At 39.7% G+C, this 12,217-nt stretch overlaps 1 protein-coding gene across 1 annotated transcript; it reads left to right on the top strand.

The window, feature by feature from the left end:
• The first annotated feature begins 357 nt into the window (after positions 1–357).
• tmem9 (transmembrane protein 9) lies at positions 358–11,983 on the top strand. Its single transcript, XM_054609281.1, has 7 exons — positions 358–405; positions 8,177–8,327; positions 8,460–8,605; positions 9,461–9,552; positions 9,643–9,751; positions 10,268–10,399; positions 10,483–11,983. The coding sequence occupies exons 3-7, from the start codon at positions 8,513–8,515 to the stop codon at positions 10,621–10,623; spliced, it is 567 nt and encodes a 188-aa protein (XP_054465256.1). The 5' UTR covers positions 358–405; positions 8,177–8,327; positions 8,460–8,512; the 3' UTR covers positions 10,624–11,983.
• Positions 11,984–12,217: the final 234 nt, after the last annotated feature.

Here is a 12,217-nt window from a genome sequence, read left to right as displayed (position 1 = left end):
TATCTAGTCTGCTATTGGTCCAGTGTACTGGGCCTTAGCAACTTTATCAGCCATTTCTAATCATCAGCTCAAGTGCAATAATAAATTCATCAAACCTCTTACAGAACAGCAATATTCATTAAAACAAAATTACATTAACAGTGCCTATCACATGCATAATTATAAAAATAAATTTTTTGAAATAATAGCAGTACTTGACTGCTTGGCAATATGTACCTGTGGTTTCTAATAAAAATAAGGTGAAGTACATACACAAGAACTGTAAAAATCACATTGGTTTCTGTTTGAGTGACTGCTGACTGAACAGATAAGGCACTAGGATTAATCAAGCCAGGCTGTTCGGGGCAGACAATCACAGAAAACACACAAAGGCAGGAAGTCAAGTGATCTGATACAAAATGCAAGGTAAGTAACACGAAATAAAACAGGAAACACTGACAAATGATAAAATAAGAAAAAGATAACTTAGGAGACAGGACAAGTAATTACAAAAACAACATGTTGCACAGTGACTTTTTTTTTACATTTTCTTTTGCACATCATCCATGTTAGCTTTTTATTTGCCAACTGAATTAAATTTTCTGACATCGACTTTTAAATCTCAAGTGTGTTGAATATACACAAGGAGGGCTTTCAAGCTGGTTCTAGCTGCATGTGAAGATAATCAGTAATGTAATTTTACTTTGAGAACACTCAGCGAGGGGCAGATCAATGTGAAGTCCATTCAAATCTAAAAAAGTAGACAACTCTTCTCCAGCACAACAAGCTTCATTCAATTGCAAGTTGATTTTTCATACTATACTGAAATAATCCAAATGGCAACCTGCAAGCTAGGAAATCAGATTTCCCTATCCCTAGTCACTTGAGTTAGTCAGTCAAGTTAACGTAAACCACGCTCTTTCCCTAAAACTAACTTAGTGGTGTAGAGGGAGGACGTGTCCAGTGAAGGTCCCTAGTGGAGGTTTTCAAGTGGCTGGGAGCTCTGTCTGTCCTGTCAGCCCTGAGCAAACACTCCATCCTAAAAAGGAAGAAGAGAAAAAACTCCCAGCTAGCATCACACACGGCTGGCCCAGGCTTCACTAGCAGTCCACTTGTCTGCTCTCCCCTCCGCAGAGCCTTCACAAGAGATGGGAGGAATACTAAGAGAGCAGGCATAGATTTTCCGCTGGGGGGTGGAGGAAGAGAGAGAAGGCTGTTGGAGGGTGGTGGGGTTGACTGCCCACATCAAACTCCCCTCTTTTTCTCTCACCCCTCTCCCTTTCTCCTCCTCTCCTTCTCATCTGCCCGGCTCTGGAGGGACCCTCTGTTTGTCAGCCAGGCAGTGGAGCGTCTCCCTCTAACCCCACCTCCTCCTGGTTTTCTGCCTTTCCCTTTTCTCTCTCAGTTTCTCTCTCTTTCTCTCTCTCTCTAAACCTCCACCTCTCTCACTCTGATTTCCTTGTCTTTTCACAATCCTTGTTTCTTGCTTTCCTCGGGTCTGTTAAATAGCCTCTTCGCTCCTCTTTAAGAGAGAGTCTATTGAATAAAGTAAATAAAGTCCAGAGATAAAGTGAGTATCAGAAAGGCTTCTACCTAACTGCAAAGCAGTGGAAGAGATGATGGGAATTATTTGATGCAAAGAAATTATTTGAATTAGGTTTGAAAAAGAATGCACTTAATCACCTCTGCACAAGAGACAGAGGGTGTTCAGCATTTCAAACACTGTAAAATGTTGAATGTTGCTTCAGTTCAGGACCGTGTGGACCCCTGGCGTCGTCGATGGCTCTAGGGTTGTGGAATGTCACCTCTCTGGAGGTTAAGGAACCAGAGCTGGTTCAGGAGGTGGAGCACTACCAACTCGACATAGTTGGGCTCACCTCCACACATAGTTCTGGAACCAAACTCCGGGAGAGGGGCTGGACTCTAGCCTATTTTGTAGTCGCCCAGGGGCGAGAAGCGATGGTTGGGTGTGTGGATACTGTGTTGAAATGTTCCCTGGAACATGAGGGTAGCCTCTATGTGACTGCAAGTTACTGAGAAGAAGTCTGTGGCTGTTGTTTTTGCTAATCTGGGACTTCAACGCTCAAGTGGGCAACCATGGAGAAACCTTGAGGCAGGTGAAGAACAGCCTGCCTGTTCTGCAGCCAAGGGATGCTTTGTTTGTGGACTTGGATGGACTGGTCATAACAGACACAATGTTCAAGTGTTGGGCGGATCATAAATGTACTTGGTACCAGGGCACCCTAGGCCGAAGATCAATGAGCGACTTTTTGGTTGTATCATCAGATCTACAGCTGTATGTCTTGGAAACTCAGTTCAAGAGAGGAGCAGAGCTGTCATCTGATCTACACCTGGTGTTGAGTTGGATCAGATGGCGGGGGAGGCTGCTGGACAGACCTGGTAAACCCAAATGGAGGCTGGGGTCATGGAATCCGGGTCAGCCATGTTCAAAGCCTCCAGCGGCTACTAGAAGTTGTAGTAGGAGTCGGTCCTTAGGTTGCTGCCAGTGTCTGTTTTAGGCACATCAGAATTGCGTCTATGCTTTTTACAGATGATGTGGTTCTGTTGGCTCCTTCAGAACGTAACCTTCATAACACAGGAACGGTTTTCAGCTAAATGTGAAACGATCGGGATGAGAGTCAGTAGCTCCAAGTCTGAGGCCATATTTCTTTGCCGGGAAAAGGTGGATTGCACCCTCCAGATTGGTAGTGAGTAATTCTAAGAAAATCTGTTTATCCAGAAAAATGGAACCATTTTTCGGGGAAGACATATTATCAATTAAATTTAGTAATGTCTTTTGTCAATGGTGTAAGCACCGAAAACAAAATTAATGCACTTCAACTTTTTGGTAGGAGGCAATGTCAGACGACAATCCAAAATCTGGGACAAAATGAAGAACATGAAAAAATATGTTTGTTATTTTTTGGGTAAAGTAACCCCTTAAATTCAACCTTTTTAATTCCCAAACTGAATTGATCAACGCTATTTTACCACATAGGAGATGTCCCCTTACTCAATCCTCACATCTGGTCCTCTCTTTTCTTTGTGCCTGCCGCCTTTACTTCTCTTTCTACTTCCCTGCTTCCTTTTCAGGCCCAGACAGCCCAAGCTTAGTCCACACGTGTGTCGAGATTAAAGGGAGAACGTGGGGCTCTATTGATTTCTGAAGCTGTGAGATGACAAGTCGGGTCTCAGATCCCTCTGTTTACATCTGATTCACTGCAAGCTACTTGTGGTCTCAGTGAGCGAAAAAGCACCATTCCAATGTTTCCCTTGTCTACAGAAGATGGTTATCTGTTATTCAGCCATGCTGCGTGTACTTTATAGCATCTATGTCTTAAGTTTCAGGTTTGTGTTTGTGAAAGTGCCGGGGGCTAGTCCATGGTGACACATCACCGAGCTGCCAGGTCAGATTGTAGTAAATGCCTAAACAGAGGAAGGTAAGTCACAGTGGCGTTTGGAGGAGGAGGCCCCTGCAGACAAAACCCATCATGCCTGCAGATGTGGCCTTTAGCTGGGGCTGGTGGATAACAACCTGCCACAACATTGGAATCTCTGGAGATTGGGTTCAACTAGATCTCTATGACTCATCACCATCCAATTAAGAAAAAGCCCCTCTACCACATGAAGACCCCCTCCCCCACCACAGACAGGAGAAATTATGGGTGAGGTCCTTCTTGGAAGGATAAGTCTTGACAACGTTTTCTGATCTGCCATAGTTTTGTCAGACAAACCCTTGACTCTTTGTGACATTTCACCATTTATAGCATGTTTACCCTTATTCTTTGAGGCAGCTGACACAGAGAAGGTGTCACATATGTTTTCTATATGGGTCTGTGTTGGTGAGACATATGTGACAAGCTGCCTTGAACAGCCAGGTGCGTAGCATATCTATCTTTAAGGATTCTATGCATCACTGGATGTATAAATGCTGAGCGCTGGTGTCACTGAAATGTGGACATTATTGGCTGACAGTCTATTGACTGGCCTGTCAAGCCTTGTTAAACCAACTGGCAGCTTTTCCGAGACAAAAGCCTACATCGCATCCTTTTATACCAACAACAAACTTCCTTCCTCCCCTGCAGCTATTTATCTACCTTTCAATTCATGTCACCTTTCAGTTCTAGCTATTGTTTTCAGCTGTCTTCTTGCCTGAACCCTGGTCCCTCTTGAAGGATGCATGTGGATTTCTGGCAGCTTGCTGTTTTTTTTTCCTACCAACATGCCACAATTCTATGATTGGCCTTTAGCTCTCTTTGAAGCTTCCCTGCATCTCTCTTAAACATCTACGGCAACATCAAAGACCACACATTACAGGGGGCTAGAGTTCAACTGGGAAGCACCATGTTTCAAGCATAATCTCTCCCTTCCCTTTTCCCCTCTTCTTCAGGGGTCCTGTTTCTGTGCAGCACTGCTGAAGGAGGGGGAATAGCGAGCAGGGGGGAAAAGGGGAGGAAGAGGAGGCAGCTTCTCTCCCTGCGTTTGTGTCCATCATGTGTCATGGCCGCTCTTGCCTTTCATGTTCTGTCTGGCTGAGTCTCCTGCTCCAGCAGTCTGTTTCCTTGCTGAAAATCTTTGTCCCTCAGAGGCAGGAGACACTCTCTCTTCTGCATCCATTTCAGCTCAGCTCAGCTCAGCTCAGCTGGGCTCTGCTCTCACCTTGCTGACACCAGCTCCTCAGCAGACACCTCCTCTCTGCATGGGCTCAGCTGGCTGACAGGCAGCTGTCCGTATGGATAAAGCAGGAAAGGGACACACACTGTACTCTGAATCACCATCACTGCCTACTTTTCTAACACCTTTGCTATTGCCACCTCTTTGGTAAAGACTCCTTAAACATCTTATGCTACCTTAGAAACAAAAAACATTGACTAAGGTGAAGGTGATTGAGGCTATATTTTGTATGTATTTTATAGTTTCATTCTTGTTTTTGTTTAGTTTTTTTTACTTCACCACAATGGTCAAAGTTACCTCTTCACCCTTATACATTATAGTTTTTTTGCTTACATGGAATAACTATGCTCGCTACATCTCAAGTGCGGCTAATTGTTCAGTCTGATGGAGCTGACTTTGACTGTAACACTTGAGAAGTAGGCCACGTTTGAAGGAAAATTCCGTCGCAGGGGCCCAAAACAAGCCAGTGGCTGATGAAGACAAATGTGCAAACACATGTTGGCAGAATTGCTTTTTTGGTTGAGCGTGATCGGCTACGCTCAGGAGGGCGGAACCAGGAGTTGTGATTTATAGTTTTGTGCTGTCCCTGGACCACCACTGTCTGCTGCCTCCTACTACTGTAATTACCATGTGTGTCTATTAGAGTAGTCCTGCTGCCCACAATGCATCGCCTCAGCCGATAGGACAGGAGAGGGGAGGAGAGGAGAGTTAACACAAAGAGATTGTTTTGTTATTCAAACAGTGTTCTCTACAAAAGCATGATACAGAGGAAAGGCGGAGAGCAAAAAGATACTGCAGATGATGTTATAAAGGTCAAAAAGAACAATGCTGAAAGGTGCAGGGGTGTATTGAAACTACACTGGTATCTTCTTTCAGTTGGGCATGTATGACTTTATTTGTATGCTATAAATGAAATACATTTTTAGTTACAATATATATCTACAATCATTCATATCAAATACTGTGGAGTCACTTTGTATTCTGTGGTGTTAAAGACCTGCCATTAATGCAATTCATATTAAACAAAATCAAAGTTGTTTTTATGTAGCTTCACTTGTGGATTTCACAACATATTCATTCTTGTTTTACTTTACATGTCTTCCTACATCTTATCTGTATCCCTCTAGACCACTCCAAAGTCTGCTTTAACTAAAGTCTGCTGGTCTGGATTCAGATTGCTTTGCCTTGGGCCTTATAGCATCTCCTAGTGGGCAAACTGCCTGCTATTTTCAGTCCCATGAAAATTAATGCCTGAATAATGTGATTCAGTCAATAACTCCAGGTACCTTGATAAATAAGAGAACTTTACTTATTTGGGTTTGTTTATAAGGCAGATTTCTCTGCAGTGTTTCCATTATGGATAATTTTCCTTTGCTATTTTATAATCAGACTGTGTGCGCAGTCTCTGCCCACAAACTTTGTCAAAACATTTGTAACTGTCTGCATCAATTACAGTTTTGTTTAGAGCTAATAAACTATTTTACATAAAGTAACTAGATTTCTTTTCTTTCTAAAAATGAATAATATTGGCTACATCTACCTAAAAAGGAAATGAATCACCCTTTTCCTTCTTCATGAGAGCTCTGAAGCGATAATGAGACCTAGCACTGAGCTCTGGCCACTGTCATTTATGCTGTAATTGGCCTAAGGGTGTAAAGGGCAGCCATGCATCAGAGAAGACAGAGAACTAAGTGGCTTACAATGACAGGACTGAGAGAACGAAATACAAATGGAGGGCTTGCATAAGTCACAAACTGAGGAGAGTTTATGAGCTGGTTTATTATACTACATGCATTATGGCTACAAAGACACACAGTGATTATTACACAGATGAATAAATGCAGGCATGAATGAATGAATGAATGAATGAATGAATGAATGAATGAATGAATGAATGAATGAACAGTAACCATTGCATTTGTTTTAAGAGGTTGAATCAAGCAGCACATGCATGTTTGAGGTTACACAGAGGATGGGGTTGTTCACACCGATGTCATAGCTCATTAGAGAAATAACCATGGTCTCAATTGATCTCTGCGACCGCAAGCTCAAGTGGTTCAGGATGAATTTGTGAGGCATTGATTTCTATGGCTTATTAAATGTATGAGTATCTTACAGAAAGATGTGAAAGCAGGATTACCAGGAAATAGAGGTATTGATTGGCTCAAGAAGCTGGGGCTTACATTTCAAATATCACAAGGGAGACATGATTTGACGTAAAATAGTTTTTAAAAATACTGTGTTGACTTAAAGATATGGGAAAACATTCTGATGAGTCACAAATTCTCTGGCCGTGTGTTTAAAATAATACAGAATGTTGATGTTATGTTATCATAAATCTGACTGATAAACGATGATTGTTTCTCCAGATACTTTAAAATAAAAGAATCGCCTGAGGTGTGTTTCTGTGTGCGGAAGATAAAAACAGTAACGTAAAAAGAAGCAATACCCTAATGTACAAATACTCCAGTTAAAGACCTGCATTCAAAGCAGAAAAATATACTAACAAAGTATTAAAAGTAGAATGACCCTTGCCAGTGTTATATTGTTATGTTTTATACTATTGAATTGAATGAAACCATAGAGACTTAAAGGCAGAATCCATATAAGTCCCAAGTCAAAAATTGGGAGCCTCAGTATTAATACACTGGATTGTAATCTGCTATCACCCTCAAACTGATTGACTGCTTTTAATACAGAGAGGGAGTCATGTTAAATGATAACTCAGTCTAAAGTGTTAAACATTTCTGATCCTGCTTCAAGTATACTGTATTTACAACAGAAATGTTTCTAAACACAATAGTAAAAGCGATCAAGATAGCAGAGAGGCTCAAATATTACTTGGACACTTTTTTGACAATTTATTTGGTCCAACAGTATTAGTTTACTTATAATGCTAATACTGATAATATTTCTTCAGATTTAAAAAAAAATAAAATGTAATTGCAGACTTTCTAAGAGCCCTTTGCATGTTGGGGCCCTGGGCAGTAAGTTCCAATATTTCCCTCATTACTACACCCCTGTAAATAACAATCCATCATATTATATGTGATGACCATGTGTTTTATATGTAAAATATTAAGGAAACGTGTATCTATACCTGTGATATGACTAGCAGTAAAGAAAAAGTAGGATATTTAACTCTGAAATGTTGGGGAGTAAAAAGTAACATACAATGCAAGTTACAAAGTAGAGTACATACAGCGGGTAAAATAAGTATTGAACATAAGTATTTTCACCAGATGTCGGTAACAACCCAAGTAATCCATAACAAAACAAAACAAATAAATTCAGAAATTAAGTTATGTGTAATAAAATGGAATGACACAGGGAAAAAGTATAGAACACATGAAGAAAGGGAGGTGCAAAAAGGCATGGAAAGCCAAGACACCAGCTGAAATCTATCAGTAAATAGAAAGCAATCCTGCCCCTTGTCAGTGTAAAGTAATATTATCTGGTTCAGTCCCAACTGATGGCCTATAAAAATTGTACCCGCTGTATCTATTTTTGTATTTGTGTCCAGTAGGTGGCAGTGTCACTGCACGTTTCATCGTATGACGACAACCCGGAAGTCCAACATTTCTTTAGGCATCTTTCTTCTAAAAACAGCTGGCTGCTGCGTTGCTACATCCTGAATGCGTAGCAGAAACAAACACTCCAGCTACCATTACAACGTAAGTTAACTGTATTGGTGGTTAAATGACATCACAAGGTTGCCTTTAGCTTCAGTCGTTCTGCAGTGAATCCCTTTGTGTCGCTTGTTGTCTCGTGCTAGCCAGCTGCTAACGCTGCGTCTGTTTTGACAGCGCGCAGCAGGTGATTCTGCAGCAGTGGAGCAAACCGTGTCTGCTGCAGGAAAATGTGGTTTGTCCGGGGAGGATCCTGGACATTTGTCGTCCCCACAGTGGTGACCTTTCTGTTTCTGGATGCTGTTGTTTTCGTGCAGGCGAAGGTAAAACATGCAGCTCCGCATATGATGGATGCTTTCAGAAATCCCTTTGTAAAGGATTCAACAGTATGTTTTGAATGTATCTGTAATATTAGTATTGAGAGAGTGGAATAAAAAATGTGTTATTGTGGAAAGTATTATTGTACTTAATCTTATGCAAAATAATTATTTTTGTTTGTGTAAAGATCCTGAGTAACCGATATAAGAAGTATATGCCATGTTACCCACACCATCACTACTGTACTTTACATTTTCAAAACCATGTCAAGTTTTCAGGTATTATACGTTTAAGCAGCTTTTTTTTAGGTCAATTCTGCTATAGATTAAATGAATTGTTTGACATTTATAATAACAGTTTGGCTTCTTCCTTGTACAATTTGATTTATGAATCTGAAATTTGGTCAGAGTAAATTAATTGAGTAAAATTGAGAGCATGAGGACCTGGTGTATCGATAAAGTATTTTTTTTTCTGAGTAACAGTATTGCAGGTCAATAATATTAGAAATACATTGTTTAATTTTCTTCATGCAGGCAAGGCCAAAATAAGTGCTAATGAGTTTTGTACGAAAATTAAAGTTTGCTTTAAGGTTCTAAGGTTCCGTAAATAATGATTGGTTTGAAAAAACGCGAAGCATCTTAAAGGATATATTTGAATCTAATGTAACGGTGTCAATTCAGAATTTTTGCCTTTTCGATCTGGAATAACTAACTTTTCCCACTACTTAGTTTGGTTAGGAAAGAGAAAGGGCTCCTGCTATGAAGAATATATAGCATGAAAACAAAAATGTGAGCTATATCATTTTAGAAAGCAGATGATAAGTTTGTGCTCATTTAAAAAAAATGTTTTGACAATTACAGAACTTTGAGGATGTTCGCTGCAAGTGCATCTGCCCGCCGTACAGAAACATCACTGGCCACATATATAACAGAAATGTGTCTCAGAAGGATTGGTAAGAGAAACCTTTTATTTTGTCGTTCAGTCATGGAGAAACATGATCAAGAGTTCCCCATCCATCCCCACTCTTTGATGTGTTTTACAGTAATTGCCTCCATGTAGTGGAGCCCATGCCGGTGCCTGGCCATGACGTGGAAGCCTACTGCCTGTTGTGTGAGTGCAAGTACGAGGAACGGAGTAGCAACACCATCAAGGTACAACAAGCTTTCTTGAATCACATTAACAAAGATTTACAGGGTTGGTGTGATAAGATAATATGGTCCTTTATTTATCCTGAGGGAATTTACTCTTTAAAAAACTGCAGTACTAAGTCGGAAAAAGCGCAAATTAATTCAAATATAAACTATACTTATTATTTTATTGTACAGAACATAAGACATTTATAACAATATGAAGTCTCTTTATGTTGTCTGCTTAATCAAAAGAAAAATTTGAGAAATGTGTAATAGTATCAGTTTTTACAGAGAGCTGACTGCTGGAACACATTAAAATTAAAGAAATGGAGTAACTTACTTTAAACATTTTTAGGATTTAATGTACATAAAACCGAAATAGTTTTACACTCAACAAACAGTATGGTTGTCATAATAATTAATAACCAATAGAGATAATATGATTTCTTTGCAAAGATCTGTTGAAGATGAGCAGGAAACAATGATGTTAGCACGTTAGTACGTATTTCTAAAGGTTTTCCATTCTGTATGTCCCAGGTAACCATCATCATTTACCTGTCTGTTGTGGGTGCGCTGCTGCTCTATATGCTGTTCCTGCTGCTGGTTGATCCTCTTATTCGCAAACACGATGCCTACACCCAGCCACTGCACAATGAGGAGGACTCTGAGGTAACCATTCAAACATTTATTTCAGTTGAATGTGAAATCCTAGAATTTTTAATTCATTCATTCTTCCGTTTTTGTGTGTTCAGGAGATGCGTCCTCCGGTGGACAGTGCCCAGGCCAAAGCAAACACGGTGCTGGAGCGGGTTGAGGGAGCACAGCAGCGCTGGAAAAAGCAGGTCCAGGAACAGCGCAAGACAGTTTTTGACCGCCACAAGATGCTTAGTTAAACCCCACAGCTGATTTTAAAGAAGGATTAGAATAGGTAACTTAACTGGGCTCAGCGCTATTACACTGTCACCAGCTGCACTATTACTAACCTCTTTGTTAATGCTGTGTACTGCACCCTCTGAATAAGTATTTCCTCACTAAGAAAACATTTAAACACACTGATCTAACAAGCAGATGATTTTTTTATTTATTAGATGTGACATTTTAGGCAAAATTGCAGTCGTGAAAAAACGGCATTGTTACGCACTGTAAACGGCTATAAACCATGTCAATCATTTCAGAAATTTACAATGCAACGGATATTTAATGTCTTGATAAAGTAAAAAAAAAAAAAAATTCTCTATTAAGCAAGACTGTGAATAGTATTTTAGCTTCCTCGTGATAATTTCTCTTGCTAATTTGGTATTTTGTTAAGCTGTTTTTCTTGTGGCATAATTTATGAAGTTACTTCACTACAGGCCTTGTGAATGTGAATGGTCTGTTTAGCTATTTGGGTAGAAAGAGTACTCTACCTATGCTGTTTTCAAGCATAGCACATTTTCTAGTTTAGCACTTACATTAATTTATTTATGATAATTAATATTATCATTTATTTGTCTCCCATTGCTATGCATAATTACCTGGGCATAGTTATGGCCATTTGGATTAATGGATTATTTATTTTTGGGTTTGTTATTTTAAAGCTTTGACCTTGCTACATTTAAGAGCCCCAACAAGCCCCAGTATGTGCCTTTTTCTGTTTCTTTCCTTATGCGGGTGAACGTGTAACAACAAAGTCCAGTGCAAATCATTGATCCTAAATGTCAGCTTAAAAAATATAACCGATAGTAAGGTCTACCAGTTCATTAGTTTAAGCAGTATTGGTTATTTAATTAGTATAAATTCAATCTTTTATCTTGAATGTACCTGTGGAAACTGATTGGAAAAAGGCTTGTTCATTTAGTTGAACAAGCCCATGCATTGAGGGAAATGGAGAAGGGGCATTTAACAAACTTTCAAACTTTCCTCAGTGTCATCAAATCTCTTCTAATTGAGAATGTCTAAAATCAGTAAAGTTTCTGATGATGCGGTGAACTGTGGCAGAATCAGGATGCCTCTTGGCCCCTCATGTACATCATTATGTGTCAGTGAATTCCTCGTTGCATCTACTACTGAAGCTCCCAGTTGGGGAACTTTTAATTTGTCAGTCATGGTTTGTATTATTGTTGAGTTTTTTTTGATTGATTTGATGTCAATTTAATTTAATTTAATTTAACTGGTATCAGTTTTTTGTTATTATATATTTCTCCAGACTCACTGGAGTATTTGACTGCTAATGTTTATACATCCGGCTTGATGTGAAATAAAAAAATATATAAATACCTTTTATTGATTTTTTTTCCCCCCATTCCTTCAGATTTTTGCTGCAGAAGTCTCTGCTATTGCTGATTGACAATAGGGGGCGACAGAGTACACAATAAGTGGGCTTGCATACATGTACTGTACACAAACGAAAAAGTTAGATGCTGCTGTATCTGTTATTTTGTTCCCTTAATCATTGAAAATCATAAGAATTCTGTTGTACAAATGATTGATTCTGGGCACCTTTTTCAT

Source organism: Anoplopoma fimbria, chromosome 12 (assembly GCF_027596085.1).
Source record: "Anoplopoma fimbria isolate UVic2021 breed Golden Eagle Sablefish chromosome 12, Afim_UVic_2022, whole genome shotgun sequence".
Classification (NCBI taxonomy): domain Eukaryota; kingdom Metazoa; phylum Chordata; class Actinopteri; order Perciformes; family Anoplopomatidae; genus Anoplopoma; species Anoplopoma fimbria.
This window is presented reverse-complemented; position numbering and strand designations above follow the sequence as displayed.

Excerpts from the sequence above, each read along its gene's own strand:
- tmem9 (XM_054609281.1), top strand. The coding sequence starts at position 8,513 with ATGTGGTTTGTCCGGGGAGGATCCTGGACATTTGTCGTCCCCACAGTG. Across the intron at positions 8,606-9,460 it reads TTGTTTTCGTGCAGGCGAAG|AACTTTGAGGATGTTCGCTG; the intron begins GTAAAACATGCA and ends TGACAATTACAG. Across the intron at positions 9,553-9,642 it reads AATGTGTCTCAGAAGGATTG|TAATTGCCTCCATGTAGTGG; the intron begins GTAAGAGAAACC and ends TGTGTTTTACAG.